At 43.5% G+C, this 21,614-nt stretch overlaps 1 protein-coding gene across 1 annotated transcript in view; it reads left to right on the forward strand.

The window, feature by feature from the left end:
- Window positions 1-637: 637 nt before the first annotated feature.
- The window catches only part of LOC111868583 (neural-cadherin), a gene marked incomplete at its 3' end in the record, with an annotated part of 286,085 nt that continues 265,108 nt past the window's right edge, over window positions 638-21,614 (forward strand). The window contains 2 exon segments of the mRNA XM_033753097.1: window positions 638-707; window positions 16,009-17,518. Of these exon segments, the coding sequence (XP_033608988.1) occupies window positions 16,129-17,518 (1,390 nt within the window).

Consider the following 21,614-nt stretch of genomic DNA (forward strand, 5'->3'; position numbering starts at 1 on the left):
ACCCGCCGTATTCGGTCATGTTTGGCGACCCACGTGCCATGCCAAAACGTTCCCCCCCTAGTGATGTAATTCGGATAATGCTTAACGCTGTCTAAGAGTCGTAATAGGAGATTCCCTCAAGGCCATGGAGGGGCGATAGTAGGCAGAGGGGAAAGTCTTTGGTCTAGAAGCAGACGACAGGGACTATAGTGACAGGTTTGCAGTGTGTGCCGTAGTATTTCACTTTAATCATTCAGAAAGAGTGCTGTAAAACAGGACAGCGTTTTGGTTGGTATATATATCTCAAAGAATATCTGAAAATATTATTACACTAAACATTTTATCAGGAAATATTAATACATCGAATTCGTAAAAACGCGCTCGTGCCACGAACTTTTAGGCGGAGTGCACCGTGACAAAGAGGGGGCTATTCCATTTGTTTGGTGTTCTGACGTCTGGCTGAAAACGAAGTTTACTGAAGGCTCTCAGTTATTTATATGCCATATTAGTTCAGGAATTATCTTGTTCAATGATAATTTTCCACTGTTCTTCTGCTGTAACATAATATCTCTAGACCTGTATTACTATTTTGTTTTCGTTCGATTTGCGTTGCTGGGGAGGCAGTATACTAGGTGGAACAGCGGTCGTTACCAGGAGAGGCAGTACTCTGGTTGTAAGCGGTAGTGGCGGTTTGTGGGAGAATAGCTGCTGAAATCTGACTGAGTAAAGTAAGTAGAAATCAGCTAATGTTTCTTTCCTGTGCAATAAACCGGCGATTGCAGTGTATTATTCGCACTTTACTGCATTCTGCGAGCGCAGATTCAACACCACGCCGCCTGTGTTACTCCGTCGTCGTTTCATGGAGTGCAAGCTGTGGCCATTTGCCGGGAAACGTCAGATCTGTATCACTTGACGGGCGATTATTTTCCCGCTCTCTTTTCAGTTTCAAAAACATTCACATCCTAAGTCACTAAATAGATAACACGTAGATGCTCATTCCTTCATGTTCTGAGTCGGTAAAGTTGGTGTGTGTTTTGTGCCAAGCGATCACGAATCGTGTGCGTTCGGAAGTTATTGATTTTACGAGAAAAGAACACGGGTGTGTGTAAATGTGCGCGAGTGTGCCTGTCATAGTGGGAATACAGTCTAGGAAAACAGACTTACATCTTTAACAGAAGAACATAGTAGTATAAGCAAAATAAAAAGTGTGTGTACGCGTGTGCACGTGAAGTTGCATAAACTGATACTGTCGGGAACCATGTTTCAAGGTATAGCTGGGGCGGTTGGATGCTGTGTGGGTGTGTTTGAATGTAGTGATACAGGGCAATGAAATATTGGCATTTTGCATCTATTTATTTGTATGGAATTTTCGAAATTTTACGTAACCGCCTATTCGTTCGCCAGTTGTCTAGTTTCGTCATTTCACATATAGTTTTGAGCCTGATTCAGGTAAAGCGAATGAAGTCGATAAGATCATAATATAGGTTACTCACAAGCTCGACATACAGGCGGTTAAATTTATCAACTGTGCTTCTGCACCGTTGTCCGCTGTGTCTGGAGACACGACAGGTTCACTTTGACAGCTTCTGAGATTATTTCAGAACACGACGCATGTTGCGTGAGTTTCTTCGTCGACGTCAGTAAATTTTAGATCGAATTTTGATGTTATTTAATTCCGCATGTGTTGATGCTGTAGTGGGTGTACTCACTGGGGGGAAGGGGAAATCTTTCCAGGGAGACATATTAGAGGAGGGAATTTCTTTTTCCCTCCTCATTCTTATTATTTAAATGCGTGAAGTGGAATATTTGCCCTTTAGGTAACGAATTTAGAAATAGCAGTTTCCTTAACACTGTTCACCCGAGAATATTTGAGTTTATTTACTGTGAAACGATTCATAATCGGTTCATCGTTGAAGTGTGCGAGGACCTTACACACATGTAAGGAGTATACATATTTTGGCGTTCGTTTAAGTATGAAATTGATTCATGCTAATACGTTTGTTTTATATAAACTTTGCAGAACGAAATTATTATTTGACATGTTGGAATAATTTGTGTTGAATAATTATATTAATTGTTAAGTAAGATGTGCAGCGGCAGAACCCTACTCTGTGCTTTTACAGCGATGTTACTGTCGGTGACAAATAATGTAGATTGTGCTGCTATAGTTAAATCTCGTTTGACATAGTTGACATCATTTCGGAAGGACACTGATTTATAAATTATAATAATTAAACAAAAGGGAAAGAATAGTATCAGAACAATTAAATATTATTTATCATGCTAGTCGTAGCGCGTTATTAGCGTTTGACATTGCATTTTAGAGTCGTTAAGAATTGAATGTGTGTTCCATCTTAGTTCGTTGATCTTACACAGCGCAGATTCTATTCCGGAGAAAATTTGTATGATTTAATATGTGAAGATTCAAGCATTCTTGTTGAGGTTAATTCGTGTGGACTTCTTATTGAAGTCTGACTTCCAAGTCTTAAAAAAGAATGTGGTGTATGTGATGCCATAGTGCTGTAGAAATGCAGTACAGGCCCTTCTGCAACCGTACGTGCCAGATACTAGATCCGTTTTGGAGAACACCCAAGCCATCATGAGATTTTACGTTTTCCGTATTCCAAATGAAGACAGTTGTACAAACTAGGGCACGAGATTACTTCAGAAAGTAAATAGCGATACAGTTTTAGACTTCCTCATTTATGAGTATTAAGACACTATGTTACAAGCCGGAAGATCGCGTGTTCGATTCCCGATGGGGTCATTGCATTTTTCAATTGACCTAAATCTTCCAGCTGCACTGTAGCCCTGGGGTCGACTCAGCCTCTAACAGAAATGAGTACCAGGAATCTTTCTGGGGGTAAAGGGCCGCCGGCACGTAAGGCTGATATCACCGCCGACTGTCTAGAAAATGTGAGAGCCTCGATGTCTCACAACCATAAGGGCCTCTACGGCTTGTTAAAGGGATAGCTTTAGCTCAGATTGGGTATCCTTTTTTAATACTGGTTTAAGTGCCTGAGGAAATTATTCTTGAGTAAGTTAATTCGAACGCTGGGATCGTGGGTTCAAATCCCGCTCAAGGCATGGATGTTTGTCTGCGTGTTTTCTGTGTTTGTGTTGTAGATATGGGCTGAGCACTCGTCCAAGGAGTCCTGCCGATTGTCTTAGGATTAAGAAACTGAAGCGAAACAAAGCGTTTCACGGATGCCCTATGCCCCAGAGTGGGAGCAGAAGGAAGAAGAGAGTGTGAATTTAATTAAAAAATCATTTTGTGTTACATCAGATCCCGATGATGGCGACAGTGGGTCCCTGAAACGTCGATCATTTTTAACCACCACACATGGCTGGTAGCCCGAGAAGATTTCGTTAATTTGTGTAACAATTATCGGGGAATATAAAGCATTATCAACTAGATGCGCGTGTTAATATTGTGTAATGAATGTTTCTTCTTAGTTCTGTTCAAACCATTAAACATTTTCTTCTGTAAATAGAAACAAAGCTTGTACCTAACAGGTTTCATCTTGTAACTAATTCTTATGCAGTGAATCCGGGTTCGAGTCGTTAATTATTGCATGTTCGAAATGCATGGAGTAAAACGTTGTCCAGGCAGATTTTGTTTGATTTTCCTGTTTATCTTGACACGGATGTTATAACTGCAGCACCGTTTTCTCATTTGCACCAGCATTGTGGACGCTAAGAAACTTCAGGCAATACATATAGTGGAAAACTAGCACTTAAAACAAATAAATAATTACGGTGTAACACTCAGAATTACTGGGGTTTGGACATTTTCCTTCGTCCGGTATTCTAGAGAATAGAAAACAGTCGTTTCCGAAATTGGATCTGTTTCCGTCCTCATGTGAGGGGGGAAGACACATACTCAGTTGGGTCCCTTAGAAAAAGCTAGCCTCGATCACTGGTGTCTGCAATGGTCGCAGTAACAAGTGGACTCAGTCTCACCCCATGAGAAAAATGAACATAAAAATGATCTCGGAATAAGCTTATAATATGTATACAATTCTTGAACTAACTGAACACTTGCTTTTAAAGTTTTTTTTAACGTTCACTGTTAGGAACTAGGATATTCCAGTTTTTATTCACCTTCGTAATCAGCTGTGCTGTAAAAATGACCGTATATATATATATATATTTTTTTTTTTAAATTTGTATTTTATTTTAAGATAATTTATGTCGTGCGAATTGAAATGGCAGTAATTCCATTTAAATGCCTGGAGGGCTCTCACTTTCATGTCATATGTCAATATTTGCATCAAACTTCCAGACCTGTGGTAAGTTTTATGAAGTTGAGAAATGCTCGGTAGAACTATTGTCAAACTTCTTTTTCAAAGAACACAGAGGTCGTTGTCATTATTCATCTTTAACACAACTGAATATTTTAAAATAGTTACTAAAGTGACGACCGCCTCTGTGGTCTGGTCAGAGTTCCTGGTTGTAGATCCAGAGGTGCGGGTTCGATTCCTGGCGCTGCCAGATTTTCTGAGAAGTGATGGGTCTGGAACGGGGTCCGCTCAGCCTCGTAAGGATAATTGAGGAGCTATTCAAGGATAGCGGCTCCGGTCTAGAAAACCGAAATTAATGGCCGTAGGGATTCGTTGCGTTGACCACGTGACACCGTCTATCCGCTAAACTTGGCACTAACTTCGCCGACAAGCCGCGGTCGCTCGGTCGGTATAGTTCGGTTGCGGACTAAAACCACGGAGTTTCTTTTTAGTTACTAAAGCGACAGCTTGTATATCAGGAAACAGATCTATATTCCAGAATTGATCTGAATAAAGAATTATTTGTGGCGAAGGGAGCCTAATGTTGTGCGGGAGACGATAGTTAGGATACGGTTAGACGAAATATTTTTGTTTCTTCAGATTTGAGATCTTCACGGCGGCGATTGTGAAAATATTTCTTCGGATATTTGATGTCGTATATAGTCTTGTAGTTTGCCTACGTTCCGAAGGAATGTGTTAATTGCATCTTCGGGGTCGAAGAGGAAGCCAAGGAAACAAGCAAGCAGCAACTAATATCTGCACGGCTTACTCTTCGACCCTGGACATGGAGGCAGTACATTCCTCCGAAACGTCTGTAAACTTCTACCGTTCACATTCCAGGAAGCAGTACTCTTTATATCTTATTTTTCTCTAAGATTCAGGGATTAAGGCTGTGGAGGATATCCGGAATTAGAGATGAATTATAAATTATCCAGTAAAACTTTCAGCCCACCACTCCACTTTCGTATACTTTGCGCTTCAGTTTATTAATATATATATATATTCGATTCACATTCAACGTTTCTGTTTGATGTTTTTTGTCACAGTGAATGAAAATATAAGATTCTGAAGTTTTTAGCCTTTTCAGTTTAAAATTTACATTACCTTTGGCGCAAATGTATGATCGTGTATTGCGACTGGCATACATTTCTGCTGTCTTTACGGAACTGTTCGAAGTTACGTCCTCCAGCTTGTGCCCAAGCCTCGGAGCTGCGTCAAATGGGGTCCCTGACACGAATCATTTGCATAGGTTGGCCCGTTATGGCTGTCGCCCCAGCTAGGATGCGATTGGTTAGGTCGTCACGATTTTGTACTAACGTAGCATGAACGTTTTCTTTCCTGCATCTCTTCCAGAAGAGAAAATCAAGTGGGGTTACAGGAGAACATGTTGGCCAGACGATCAGTCCCATGACCAATCCGTGTGTCAGGAAAATTATTGTTCTACCCATTACATACTTGCCATGAAACGTGGAGAGAGGTGTCCCCGTGCTGAGGCCACTCGCTCTCTCGAACACTGAAGCGTACACACTCTACTAAAAGATGAAAAGTTCTTAAAGGAAATCAGGATACTGGATTCAACCGAGACAGTTCTTTCGGTAATCATCGTTTTCGGCTCAGACACTGGCACAAAATCTTCGAGGAAATTAAAAGCATGAAGTATCATGGGAATTCTGCAGTGTCCATTCTTGTGGCTTGTGGAGATTGTTTACTTCACACTCTGTGAATGTTTCCTCATTAGTACATCTACAGGTTTTTGTAGAAGCCTTCGACAGAACTGGAGGGGAAGTTTGTCGTCGCCTGGTTGTAGCCCTTGTGCAAGTTGTTACATGAAAAGAATACACCTGCCCCTCATGCAGTGTTTGCCATACTGCACTTAAGAGGGGAACCTGTTTCATATACTATGTGTGAGAGACGAGCGCTAGTCAATGGATTGGCACACACAGCATCTAACACGTTCACTTCATTCAGCACATTGCATCTGCCATAGCCGTGTCGGTGGAATGAATGTATGTGCTTCTTTCCCTCAGACTACGGCGTACCGTTGCAAAAACATCGTTGCTGGAGTGCTTACGAACCGCAGTATCGACGCTGCATTTCCTCGATGCAGGTCTAGTGTTTCCCTGACTGAAGTCGGTATACTTCTCATTAGTATATGGTGCCTTCTCTTTTCGCTGTCACTACTTTTCTGTCGGAAGTACTGTGAGCCATAAGCGGATGCAGTATGAACTCACGTCTTCTGGCGCTATGAGGGCTCCACATGAGCACACGCTAAGACTAAACGTTTGAAACGGTGGCGAATCGGGAAAAATGTTCTTTTAATTGTTTTTACTGAAAATTATCTCAACAACGTCTTGAAGTTTGATTGTAGGACCTTGAGCAATTCTGTGTTTGTCCTTCCATCGNTTGACCACGTGACACCGTCTATCCGCTAAACTTGGCACTAACTTCGCCGACAAGCCGCGGTCGCTCGGTCGGTATAGTTCGGTTGCGGACTAAAACCACGGAGTTTCTTTTTAGTTACTAAAGCGACAGCTTGTATATCAGGAAACAGATCTATATTCCAGAATTGATCTGAATAAAGAATTATTTGTGGCGAAGGGAGCCTAATGTTGTGCGGGAGACGATAGTTAGGATACGGTTAGACGAAATATTTTTGTTTCTTCAGATTTGAGATCTTCACGGCGGCGATTGTGAAAATATTTCTTCGGATATTTGATGTCGTATATAGTCTTGTAGTTTGCCTACGTTCCGAAGGAATGTGTTAATTGCATCTTCGGGGTCGAAGAGGAAGCCAAGGAAACAAGCAAGCAGCAACTAATATCTGCACGGCTTACTCTTCGACCCTGGACATGGAGGCAGTACATTCCTCCGAAACGTCTGTAAACTTCTACCGTTCACATTCCAGGAAGCAGTACTCTTTATATCTTATTTTTCTCTAAGATTCAGGGATTAAGGCTGTGGAGGATATCCGGAATTAGAGATGAATTATAAATTATCCAGTAAAACTTTCAGCCCACCACTCCACTTTCGTATACTTTGCGCTTCAGTTTATATATATATATATATATTCGATTCACATTCAACGTTTCTGTTTGATGTTTTTTGTCACAGTGAATGAAAATATAAGATTCTGAAGTTTTTAGCCTTTTCAGTTTAAAATTTACATTACCTTTGGCGCAAATGTATGATCGTGTATTGCGACTGGCATACATTTCTGCTGTCTTTACGGAACTGTTCGAAGTTACGTCCTCCAGCTTGTGCCCAAGCCTCGGAGCTGCGTCAAATGGGGTCCCTGACACGAATCATTTGCATAGGTTGGCCCGTTATGGCTGTCGCCCCTGCTAGGATGCGATTGGTTAGGTCGTCACGATATTGTACTAACGTAGCATGAACGTTTTCTTTCCTGCATCTCTTCCAGAAGAGAAAATCAAGTGGGGTTACAGGAGAACATGTTGGCCAGACGATCAGTCCCATGACCAATCCGTGTGTCAGGAAAATTATTGTTCTACCCATTACATACTTGCCATGAAACGTGGAGAGAGGTGTCCCCGTGCTGAGGCCACTCGCTCTCTCGAACACTGAAGCGTACACACTCTACTAAAAGATGAAAAGTTCTTAAAGGAAATCAGGATACTGGATTCAACCGAGACAGTTCTTTCGGTAATCATCGTTTTCGGCTCAGACACTGGCACAAAATCTTCGAGGAAATTAAAAGCATGAAGTATCATGGGAATTCTGCAGTGTCCATTCTTGTGGCTTGTGGAGATTGTTTACTTCACACTCTGTGAATGTTTCCTCATTAGTACATCTACAGGTTTTTGTAGAAGCCTTCGACAGAACTGGAGGGGAAGTTTGTCGTCGCCTGGTTGTAGCCCTTGTGCAAGTTGTTACATGAAAAGAATACACCTGCCCCTCATGCAGTGTTTGCCATACTGCACTTAAGAGGGGAACCTGTTTCATATACTATGTGTGAGAGACGAGCGCTAGTCAATGGATTGGCACACACAGCATCTAACACGTTCACTTCATTCAGCACATTGCATCTGCCATAGCCGTGTCGGTGGAATGAATGTATGTGCTTCTTTCCCTCAGACTACGGCGTACCGTTGCAAAAACATCGTTGCTGGAGTGCTTACGAACCGCAGTATCGACGCTGCATTTCCTCGATGCAGGTCTAGTGTTTCCCTGACTGAAGTCGGTATACTTCTCATTAGTATATGGTGCCTTCTCTTTTCGCTGTCACTACTTTTCTGTCGGAAGTACTGTGAGCCATAAGCGGATGCAGTATGAACTCACGTCTTCTGGCGCTATGAGGGCTCCACATGAGCACACGCTAAGACTAAACGTTTGAAACGGTGGCGAATCGGGAAAAATGTTCTTTTAATTGTTTTTACTGAAAATTATCTCAACAACGTCTTGAAGTTTGATTGTAGGACCTTGAGCAATTCTGTGTTTGTCCTTCCATCGTTCGGCCCTTTTTGTAATTAGAATCTTTTAACGAGAACTGTATTTGGAACACGTTTTCTAGTTTTTTAAAAAATGTTATTTTCTTGAGAATTCCATTTTATAGGAGCAGCGTTTAAAATAAAGGGATTCTGAATTTCAGTCCTCGTAAATGGACGTTTGCGATATTGGTAATGTTTGCTTAATTAATTTTGCTTTGTCCCTGACATTGTGCTCTGTTCGCGAGACAAAAACGGGGGCGGCATTTCAGGCGTTACCCATACGTTTTAAACCGGAGAATCAGGAGTGAATTCTAGTCGATTTTTGTATGCTCAATTGCAGGTTAGTAAATTAATAAATCAGACTGAATAGGTGTAGGCGCTAGGAACTTGAATTCCTGTCAAAACCTCTGTTGTTTGATAGACGCTTTCTCTGTAATTGAACATCTTCTCGGACCATAGTGGGATATACGAATATTTATATTGGACTGACGCTTACCGTTACAGCATCTGGAAGACTGAAATACGCCAGTAGACTAATAACCTCCTAAAATGAGTTCACGGACTGCGAGAAATTAATGGTTTACTTGCAAGTCATTTATTTTAGTTCTTAGTTATTTTTTAGTTTATGTATTGCTGGATGAAGGCCTGCATCACATGGAAGCGAAACGGAACCAAGTACCATATTGGCTGGCGTAATGGGTCTTTTGTTCCTCCGCTTTGTGTTGTGGCTAGAGACTGGCGACATGTGATGAAGGAGACGATTTAAATGTTTGCAGGATACGTGTTAAGTGGCAAACAGACCGGTTTTAGTAGTGTTCGTCCTGATGAAATTGCAAGACCCTGCTAGAGAAAATGTAACTGTAAAATCTAGTGAGGGAAATACATACGTCTTAAATTGCAACTGTAATAATAAGCCGAAACGATAATACCACTGTTCTACCACCACCACAACTACCGCTACTTCCAGTACTACTACTACTACTACCGAGATGTATTTCAGAGAACATTCTGGAAAGTTATATCTTCATTTCATGTTTTCCCCAAAATTTAGTCGAAGGACCGGAAAGCCTATGCTTAGATGGGCCGATAATATGAAAATGTGTATGCATATTAAGAAAATATGGCTTGAGGCTGTGTACATGATACATATCGCTGAGAAGCGGTAAAGTTTCAAGACATATTCGAAAGGCACTGGGTTCGAATCTCCGCCGGGACATGTTACCATTCAACGGTATGTAGTCTGCGATGCTGAAAGTGTCACAGAATAACGCAAAAAATAGGATAGATTGCAGTTGCGAGCACAGTAATGAACCTTCGGGTACCATAAAAGGAGCGGAATTTCTTGACCAGCTGAGCGGATAGTAGCCATCCAAGGAGGACTCATTTCCATGGGATGAGTCTGGGAGGTAATACCTTAGAGATAACTCGCGTCACCATAGGTTAAATGTAGGCCAATGATGTTTTATGCAGGCTTATGTCTACAGTTCGTCATCTGTTTTCTTCTGATGCAAAGCATAAGTAAAACTCGACCCCGAACTGGGTGGGCCTTGAAGCCTACAAAATAAGAACCCCCATTAGTGATTAATGTGCTACCAAAATGTAGACAACTGTAAAAATGCACGTATTGCAAAAAGACATTTTTTACTGTGGTGATGTGGGTTGTAGAAAACGTTGTGGGATGCAAGGATCGCTCTCCCATACTACCTGCTACCTATGAATATTGCCGTTTGGGTGGAACATATCCATAATATTAAGAGTTATTCCAGTAACAGATTTGCATCCAGGTTACTGAGGTATATATCGATTCAAAGACAAGTAGGCTTAATGTCAGACTTTACACTGGTAATACACGTAGCTTCGGAGTATTAGTGTACGTGGTGGTCACTTACAGAACCCGAATGGAAATTCGTAATTGTCGTTCCAGGCTTCAAGTGCATTGTCCAGTAGCTAATTTACTTGACTTTCCACTTTGCCATTTGGGTAGAAAAGTAGATTTCTGCTAATAAATGAACACCAGACCCAATGAATGTACGTAAGCGGTAAGTATGTAACCTGCATGTGTACTGCGCCCATCAGAGTGGCGGCGCGGTCTAAGGCATGAACAGTCTTCGCCTGCTCGAACACTGGGATCGTGGGTTCGAATCCCACTCGAGGCATGGATGTCTTTGTGCGTTTATTCTGTGTTTGTGTTGTTCTGTGTGTAGGCAGCAGCCTTGCGATGGACTGCTCCCCGTCAAAGGAGTCGTACCGACTGTGTGTAGGATCAAGAAACTGAAAAATCAGCCAAGGTCTACAAGGACTATAGAACCATACATAGGTTATGCCTGCTGCAGCGAACAGCTGCTCAGCTGTTTCGATTACAATGACGTATGGTTATGAGTTCATACTTCCTGAAAGATGCCATAATCAGTGGACAGGTTTCCAGTCGGGAAATATCCACATCGGAGTTATTGACTCCGTACCATCCGGCTGTATCAACTTTAAACCCGTTTTGGTTGGGGGGGGGGGGGTTATTGGGCCTGCTGGTCTCGGATTGGCTATAAGCATGAGAAGGGATATGCTTATCAGTGACAGTGCACCAACAGCAGCCTAGCAATGTAATCTGTTCCCGCCCACACACAGAAATCTGCACGTAGTTCACATACATCCTGCTTTCAGAATTCACATGTTATAGTCAACTAATGACTGCCCTTGGCCGGTGTGGCGTTCTTGCGCGTTAATACGCGCCTGATGACCACAGCACCAGGAAGTGCGGAAAGGGAGTAGGAATACCTGTACAATCGAATGACTTAGTAGTTCGCTGTAGAGTATAGGAAAACACCTGCTCAGGTTTGTTGCGTTGCCAGGGGACCGAGGGTTGTAAACAACTGAAACTCTGACAAGTAGGAAACAGTCCCGGAGCCAACGAATTTTAGTATTCGGTTGATTCAAAGTATGTGTAATTGATAGTACGGTAGTTTCCTTAAGTAATTTGTTGTTACAGATCCATTTGATAGGCCACTATTTAAAAAGGATTTTCCATCATTTATCATATTTGTAACGTGCATAAACATTCTGGTTCGTAGTGTAGTGCGGTAGTGCCCTGAACGATTACAATTTAATAATCAGTAACCGTTTCTCTCGGACTGCCTCTGTGGTCTAGTGGTCAGAGTTCCTGGCTACAGATCCAGAGGTTCCGGATTCGATTCCCGGCGCTACCAGATATTTTTAGAAGTAGTGGATCTGGAACGGGGTCCACTCAGCCTCGTGAGGATAAGTGAGGACCTACTTGAATGGAAAAGTAGCGGCTCCGGTCTAGAAAACATTGACTGCCGTGGGAATCCGTTCCGTTGACCACGCTACACCCTCTATCCACAAAAGTTGGCACCAACTTCGCCGACAAGCAGCTGTCTCTAGGTCGATATAGTTCACTCGAGGACTAAAAGCCAAGGAGTTTATCAGTTTCGTTAATCGATTACTCGATGCATACATAATTCGTTTTAATATCTGCATTCTTCCTCACGAAGACTGCGCCCGATATCCCGACTTATTCTTGGTCTGACTTGAAAGAAAATTTGCTAACTCGAAAACTCAAATTGAAGTCTGTGCTGGCTGCGTTATTTGTATTTGTTTCCTGAATGCAACTGAAATTCTCCTGACTAGTGATATTATTTCCCTATTGAATTAATTCGATGATTACCGAGTCTGGTGTACAACGTAATAACCGTTTCTGTGACGACAGCCTCCAAAAGCTCTCCAGTTCCTATCTCTTTAGATCCCAGGTTATGAAACATTTAACATATTTTTCAAAGGCTGAAGGCTACAGAGCTTATATAGTTGCGTTTGCTTTTCGGCAGTAATAGCCTACCTGTCCCGCGCCTGAAACAAAAGATAAACAAGTTCTGCAAGAACTAGTCACATACTTCCCTTTATACTGGCGTTGGAACTTTAATAGTGGCAACACTGCTGTAGAGACGCCATGCAACGTAACCAAATAATGTCTCTTATACCACACGTTAATTACATACCTACCTTACCTCAGAGCAAATGGACGCTCCCTTCCCACATCACGCGCATGCGCAGTGACGAGAAGAACACAGCCGCTTGTTAGCTGGTGGTCTAAAGTAGTGTTGTCACGATGTTTTCGATACAGGAACAACGGAGTTGGATAAAGATTGAATGTTCCAGAGGCCATACAGCACGACAGTGTCATCAAGGTCTTCAAGAGGCTTGCGGGCAATCTGCATTGCCTTACAGAACGGTGGCAAGGTGGGTAAAAGCCTTCAACGAGGGTCAACAAAATGTGGCAGACATGCGTCGGCCAGGTCGTCCTAGTGTCCTAGTGTTAGTGAAGAAGTGTATGCTCTTTCCGCGTTACTGGAGAGTGATCGATGCCATACGATTCGTGAGCTGGCCCGAGAGACAGGATTAGCGCATACGACTGTGCTTCACATTCTGAAGGAACGCCTGGGCATGAGAAAAAGTGCATCACGATGGGATCCGCATGATTTGACGGAAATGCAGAAATGGCTACGATACGACGCTGCTCGTAACCACTTGGAGCTCTATGAGCGCGAAGCAGAGCCTTTCTTACGCCGTATCATTACGCTGGATGAGACATGGGCCAAATCGTACGAGCCACAAATGAAACGCCAATCGAACGAATGGCGTCATTACGGGTCACCACGAAAATCAAAAGTTCGTCAGAACCCAAGCAATGTGAAAGCTGTGGTGCGACTGTGATGGCGTTATCCTAACGCGTACCGTTCCCCAACAGCAGACCGTCAATGCGCAGTATTACTGTTCATTTTTGGAACACAACCTGCGACAAGCTTTGAGAAAGAAGCGGCGACACTTTCTGCAGAACCTACCCATCATTTTGCAGGATAAAGCTCGGCCGCATGTAGCGCAATCTGTGGTTGATTTGTTCGATCGATGGGGCTGGGAAGTGCTGTACCATCCACCATACTCCCCGGACTTAAGCCCTTGTGACTTCGACTTGATTCCTAAGATGAAGGAACCGCTTCGTGGCATTCGCTTCAGAAGTGTTCCAGAGATTCTTCAGGCAGGAGACCGCTCCATTCGAACTATCAACACAACAGGCGCTGCTAAAGGTATCCTACGACTTCCACATCGCTGGCAACGGGTTGTACGCAATGCTGTCGACTACACTGAAGGACAGTAAAACTTTCTAAACATGCACATATTTTGTATCAGTTGTAAATAAATAGTTGCCACTATTAAAGTTCCAACCCTCATACTACATGGATCGCCAATAAAACGAAAATATTCGAAGGGATACACAGACACACAGGCAGCAAGGTTATCTCATAAGCCTCCTTTTTTAAATTAGGGTGATGCAAAGAAACACAGACACAGCAATATCATAAGCCTACGTTCTTGATTTTGAAAAATGCAAGACGTTTTGGGAAGAACTAATCTCCTACTTTTCTTTTATACGATACGGACCGCATAGAAAACGAAAAGAAAGGGGATGCACAGACATACAGAGGGCAAGGTGATCGGACAAGACCACCAAATTAGGGGGTTAGACGGATAGACACACAGATAGCAAGGTGATGTCATAAGCCTCCTTTTATTTTTACGAAATAAGGAAAGTAGGCTAAAAGGGGCCTTAAAATTAAGGGGGATACACAGACACGCAGACAGGAAAGTGATTTCATAAGCCTCCCTTTATTATTTCAAAATACGGAAACTGGGCTAAAAAGAAAATGACCGGGAAATCTCAAGGGACAGATCATGGAGAAAATTATAGGAAACTAATGTTAGAGAAAGGCTGGCAATATTGAACTGGTCCAGGGTAGGGTTCAGTGGCGTGATAGTTTCGTCAAAGTAAAGAATTTCTTTTATCCGCTCAGGGAATACGACTGGATGAGGCCTGTAGGCGATCTGGTCGAGATATTCAGGATACGGTCCTATAAATAGACTACTGCAGTTGCATTTCCTTCTGCTCGATTGTTCCTGACAGGCAGCATGCTGGAAGGATGCACATAGACACGTGACAGGCATCTCCTCAGAGACAAAGCGAAGATAGTTTTGTGTAATGGTTTCAGATGATATGAATCGACCGTTATTGAAATCGTCGTTTAAGAAAACAGAAGGAAGAACAAGAATAGAAGAAAAGGAAGAAGAACTGTTAAGGAAAGGACAAATCAGGAAAAGGGAAACGAAAGCGTGGACGAAGGAAAAGGGAATAAGAGGAACGAGAGGAGAGAATACACAAGAAGAAGAAGAAGAAAGGGAAGAATAAGGGAAATGATAAGAGGAACGAGGAAAGAGAAGAAGAAAGAGAAAGGGGTGAATAGAATAGAAGAGGGAAGGAGCTGGAATAAAGTAGGCGTTATTCAGTGGAATGAAGAGAGCCACTATGTAAGCTCACAGTGCCAGCGGCTAGAGGATACGAACCCGGAATTCCGTAATATGGCGATTTTGCCCTGATTTTCTTGTGGCCCTACTGCGATGCTAATTCCTGCAAGAAACATCACGTTTTTATTTAAGAGTGGTAGATGGATTGTAGGTCGGTTTGTGGGCGGGGATAGTTACGTACTGTTCTCCTTCACGTTGCCTGGCAACCGACGTCCCCTCTCAGCGCTCCTCTTGTAGGAAGGCAGGAGTAGGCGGAAACTCCATTGGGAAACTATGGTACTGCGCAAGAAGGGGTCTAAGTGCCATTGTTGCTAACAATGCCGTTTTGAGTGGATTATATTGTTTAATGCCTGAAGTCTACTTATGATGTAAGCGAGAGACTTTCCCATACTCTTTGCCACGAGTTCTGTGAAGAGCATCTTTGAAAAAATTCTTTAAGGTCTACTTTGAGACTTTAATATCAGATGGCTGAGAGATAATGAGATTGATATATCTCACGTTTGTATAATGGACAAGCCACATTGAATTTGCTAGGTTAACAGGATTGTATTTCGTATTGGAAGTAGCCGCGAAGAAGTTAAGTGCCCGTAATGTAGATCTATACCCTTTTATTTTCTGGAGGTCTGATTGACATTTGAGGTTTTTGACCTTTTAAATAGGATATCAGCCTATAATCTCAAAGGTGGGCAGTATCCACCATATAATTTTACAGGCCTAACAGATCAACATTTGACATAAACCTTTAGAAAAGTCATTCGAATTTTCATTGGTAATATTTCAAAGTTAGGAACGAGATGTAGTTATGACAATAGGCCAGTCTCTTTCTCTGTAGAGCCAGACATAATTCTAAATTTCCACAGAGATATTGTTTTCCCCTGAACTCTATTAACATTTGAAGCCAGTGTTTTACATGCGCCTCTTATTTTTCCTTGCAGATAGAAGCCAGATCCATGTGTTGAGGCGCCGGTGGTGGTGCAGTGTGTGAGATTGTGGGGTCGGGTCAACCCCTTCCCATCGCACGTTTAGAGGACAGGTCAGTGTAGAGACTGCAGAACATGGAGGGCCTGGCTTTAGCCCTCCTTGTAGTGGTGGTGACCCTCCTGAACCCTGGAGATGTGTCTGCAGGGGGTCTTGCCATCAGACGGAGCATCGCCGTCATACCACACGACATATATCCTGGGTACAGCATAAAGAAGTTCGAGGGCGGCCAACAATTGATGAACTATCGTCTGTTGGAGACTGGCTTCTCAGAGTTCTTCACTGTGTTAGAGGACGGCTTAGTGATGACCACATCTGACTTGAGCCCACTGGTGAACCGACCAGTTAACTTGGTTGTTCTGGAAGAAACACCGAACAGCACAGCCACGCACACCCTGCAGCTATACGTGCTGGACCGACGGGACATGCTCAGTTTTCACAAAGAACTCTACGAAGACGGAGAAGTGTCCGAGAACTCCGCTGCTGGTACCAGAGTTGAGGGCATCCCTCGTCTTGACGTCACCGGGGGCGGTGTTGGGGGTCTCCCAGTTAGGTACGCTATTGTGGCCGGTAACGAGGATGACGCCTTTGCGTTGCAGGAGAATGACGACGGAGACAATGAAACACTGGGCATTACTGCCAAGACGGGCCTGAATGGAGTTCATCTCATTACGGCTCGGCCTTTGGACAGGGAAACTACTCCTTCCTATACCCTGACAGTGCAGGCATCAGATGGGCGTGGAATCGATAAAGCTTTCACCAAAGTCAAAGTGACAGTGATAGACGAAAATGACAACAGTCCGGTGTTCTCTAAGCATGTTTATCGTTTCACTCTGGGGGAAGCTAAAAATAGCATAGAAGACAATGTCACAGCGAGTAATGTCTGGAAGCGATTCGCAGCGGTTGGGACGGTTTCAGCCACAGATGCGGATGGAGATCGGGTTGCATACCGTCTTGCCGTACCAAGTAACTTAGTGGTGATAGTTCCCCAGACAGGTGACTTGCTTATGGCCGGAGAACCACCAAATGCTCTGGGTGAAGATGTTGAATATGAAATTACCGTAGAGGCTCACGACTTGAGAACGCCTAGCCGCACCTCTGAGGTGCCCGCTCAGGTATGGCTGCAGTTCAACTCGCTGGTTCAGGACGACGATCACCTGCAGCACATGGATAGGGACCCTCCGCAGGCACATCGGATCTCAAAGCGTCGTGTTACTCGTGCGGTGAGACCGACCAAGAAGATTGAGTTCACTGAGGCGGACGGCGAGACGGAAGGACGCGTCGTGTTCCAGCTGGAGAAGGAGACGGAACGAGAGACCTTCAAGATTCGAGACGAGAACCCTTGGGTTACTGTTGAACCAAACGGGGCCGTGCGCGTCAAAAAGAAGTGGGACTATGAGGAGCTTGGCCCTGAGAAGACCATCGATTTTTGGGTCAGCATCACCAACGCTGGACTCGGAACCGGAGGTTTGAATCCATTTTACTTCTTTCGTCAAAGTGTGAATGTATTTAAAATTAGATTCTTGGCCGAATAAAAACAAAGCGCATTTCTATTAGGCCTACATCACTGGTTAATGATGTTTACGATCGTGTATAGCTCAGGCGGTTAGTCGCCGGCGTTCAACCGCGGCAGCCCGGATTCGACCCTAGGTCAGGCCCTCGTTTTATCTTCTTAATATTCTTCGGACACTTAAACATTTCTGAAAGTGCAACTTTCTGGAGCTGGAATATTTTTCATTCCATTCGTCACTGTTTTGCAGTTCATCACCTCTCTTACTTCGCTACACTTCTAGAATCCCAAAGCTGCAACTCATCTGACATGTATTCTGGTGGTGCCAGGTTCGATTCTCAGCTTGTACACAGCATATAACGAGTTTTCGTTATTTTTCTCAGTCTCTCCAAACAGATGTCGAGATAATACCCTGAGGTAGGCCACAACCCCTCCCTTCCAAATCCATTCCAAGTCATTACACACTGTCATCAAATCTTTCGATGCTGTATAGTCTTGCGTTGCTGACAGTGATGTTAAACTACAGCTGTGGCTTAGCTAGAGCCCGGTAACAGACGAAGGAAGCGAACAAGGAACGAGAGATAGAACTCAGAGATACAAGTACCATTATACAGTGGGTAAAGTAAAGGAATGGGGAGAATGAGGAATGGAGCTAGAGGATAGAGTTGTTTTGTCGAGACATCTTTTATAAAACCGATCCGACGGTCTTGTATTACATTTCATGACCTTTCTTGTTAGGCAGTCATTCGCAGTTTGTGACAGGTCTGTTATACTTCGTGGAAAGCCATGAATTTCTCGTCTCAGTTGAATCCTGCCCATTAATTTCAAAATTATGCTCCGCGAGGGATTCCAGTAGTTCCTGCCGGAAGGAATTTTGAATTACTGTAACAAAATCGGAAGTTGTTCATGGGCATACGGAATGCTGTATAGCTCTACACACCAGGAAGGAGAACTGTTCGAAACGCTCTCCACTTCAGCTCAGAGGAGATGCGTTAACGAATTTAGTTACGATAATTGTTCTGCAGTATTAGGCGCATCGTTTGTCCAGGATCGACGTAGCAGTTTCACGTATACGTGAGGCGGAGGGGAGAAACAGCCGTGTTGCAACAACAGCAATAATAAAAGAATCAGTGTTTAATTACGAGCACGCCAGAGTCAGTTACAGGAGGTGCAAAATTCAGCCTTTTGTTTACTCCTGTTTTGGGTCGCGCCATAGCTCAAGCGTTTAGTCGCTGGCTTCCCACCTCGGCGGCCCGGATTCGATCCCGGGTCTGGTCAAGTGGGATTTGTGTTGGACAAAGTGGTGCTGGGGAAGGTTTTCTCCGAGTACTTCAGTTTCCCCTGCCAATCTTCTTTCCACCATTTGCTCCACAATCACCCTCGCCTATCATCTGGGGCTGGTACAACAGGCCAGAAGTGGCCCCAGTACAAGGGACTTAGTCCCACCCCACTAGCAATTAAAAAAATACTCCTGTTTTAGTATCAGTAACTAACCGAGACCGTACCAACGTCGCGTTCTGTTTAGAATCCCTTTTAAAATTGTGGTTGTATATTTTGTGGTGTTCGAAGGCAGAAGAGTCTTAAGGAAACGGTTCCAGGAACCAGCATTTTATGGAACCCGAAAGTTCATTACCATGTTCACAAGAGCCCTCCAGCGGTCCATATCCTGAGCCAGATCAGTCCAGTCTATTCCATTCCATCCCATCCTATCTCTCTGAGATCCATTTTAATATTGTCCACCCACCTTCGCCTTGATCTTCCCAGTGGTCTCCTTCCTTCTGGCTCTTCCACCAATATCCTATATGCATTTCTCGTCTCCCCCATTCGTGCTACTCGTACGAGGTACATGCCATGGCCATCTCATCCTCTTTGACTTCATCATTTTAATTATACTTGGAGAAGAGTACAAGTTATGAAGTTCCTCATTATGCAGTTTCTTCCAAACTCCGGTCATTTCATCTCTTTTCGGTCCAGATATTCTCAACACCCTGTTCTCAAACACCCTCAGTCTATGTTCCTCCCTTAATGTCAGAGAGCAAGTTTCACACTCATTCAGAGCCACAGGCAAAATTATAGTTTTGTATATTCTAATTTGTATGTTTTTAGAAAGCAGACGAGAAGACAAAAGGCTCTGGACTGAATGGTAGGAAAATCGAACAGCCCCTAGTTACTAATATTCTTGATTCATTTATCCCGGACCCGTGCAGTGAAACATGATGAACCCATTACAGATTATTTTGCTAATAGGTAGCAGAGAACAATCGGTTTATTTGGGCGCCAATTTCATATATTTGACACTAGGTTCCATGTTGAAATTAGGCCTAAGTGTACAATTCTTATCTCTCCTTTCCTGCTCTTCTTTCCCGGAGAGGAAAGAGAGTCAAAACGGGTAAAATCGGGCTACCAAGTGGGCTCTACCATGATGCTACTATTGGCTTCTTTTTAAGTCCCCATTGCGGTTCTTGAGCACCCCCACGCTCTTGTCACTCGTATCATAACCAATGACAGAAAACAAGCAGCTGTAGTATTGGTTATTGGAGATATGGCAGACAGTACAGGAGGATGGTTGAGATTGTTCTCCAAAGGTTGTGGAATACAGTTTTCTTAAAAACTTTGAACCAAATGCATGTGAAAGTGCTCAGTAGTTATTCTTAGATTTGACCCGTGTCTCCTTTGTATTTACATTGTGATAGTGGAAGGTAATATTTGGGCGCGTTAGCGTGACTGGAAATGCAGGCCGAGTCTTAATTTTCGCCTGAGACCACAAGTGCAGTAGGCCTATATCTGACCGTCTGACTGCACATTACTTCTCTCTCTCTCTCTCTGTTTCTCTCTATGTTGGACCTTGGCCGCTTTTTCAATTTCTTGATCTTTTACACAGTCGGTAGGACTCGTTGGACAGCGGATCCTCCCTTCACAAGGCCACTACCTGCACGCAGGACAGCACAAACAGAATAAACGCACACAGACATCCATGCCTTAAGTGGGATTCGAACCCACGATCCCAGTAGTTAAGCTGTAGAAGACAGTTCATGCCCTAGACCGCTGGGCTACTGTGATCGGCGCACATAACTTCGCTCTGGTTTAACATATGCTCTTCTAGACATCTGCTGTCATTTGTAAAACCTGTGAGTGTTTGGTTTGAAGGGTATATCTGTGTTACGGAATGCTCTTACACCTTTAAATGTATCTATCAGAATACATCTAACAGACTAAATAATTGAAGGGGTTGCTGCAAGAAATCGCAGTTTTGCAGAAGAGAGAGAAACCGATTAAAAACAATGCTTGAATTTGCTAAAAGGAAAATCACAGTATGAAGTCATCAACCTGTACTGGCCCTCACGCAGTTCATTCTTTCACAGAGCAGCGCAGCGAATATGTTTGAACATGAAAATGCTCTTAACACATTTTCGACAATTTGACATATGACCGGTTCTTGTATCAAGCCCTTCAAATTTCCAAACAAAACTTGTAGGGAGTAGAGTAGGCTCACAGAAGCAGGCAAAGACCTTTACTGAGAGAAAGAGACAACTGTTTGCTTCTGCGCATAGCATAAAAATAACCACTGTTATTTATGAGAATAGTATAGGTTTGTCTTGCGACATTTCCCCACATGTATATCCAACAAGTACTTTCTTCTGACTAGGATCATTTGTTTATTTAATTCGTTCAAGTGTTGGCACATGTGGCATGGTTCACCCACTCATATTTTGTTCCATAGTTCTAACAGTATTAATGTTAGGCTAGGCCTTTGTTTTCTTAATACTTAAGTGGATCTTAAGTACTCGTAAATAAGTCTGGAGGGTGTGGACTGAAATCGTCCTGCCCGGAATATAGATCAGCGGTGATTTGTTTTGAACACAGTAATGAACCTTCGGGTTCCACAAAAAGATGGAACGTTCGTAACCAGCTGGTCGACCATCACTTTCTCAAAAGGGATCCGCTGTATGGAGTACAAGAATATGCTGTAACGCGTGTATTCCCCCCCCCCCCCCCCGCACGTCCTCACCCACCGCGGCGCGCGGTGCCCCCCGCCCGTACGCTCTGCTACCC

The sequence above is a fragment of the Cryptotermes secundus genome, unplaced genomic scaffold (assembly GCF_002891405.2).
Source record: "Cryptotermes secundus unplaced genomic scaffold, Csec_1.0 scaffold330, whole genome shotgun sequence".
Taxonomy (NCBI): Eukaryota; Metazoa; Arthropoda; class Insecta; order Blattodea; family Kalotermitidae; genus Cryptotermes; species Cryptotermes secundus.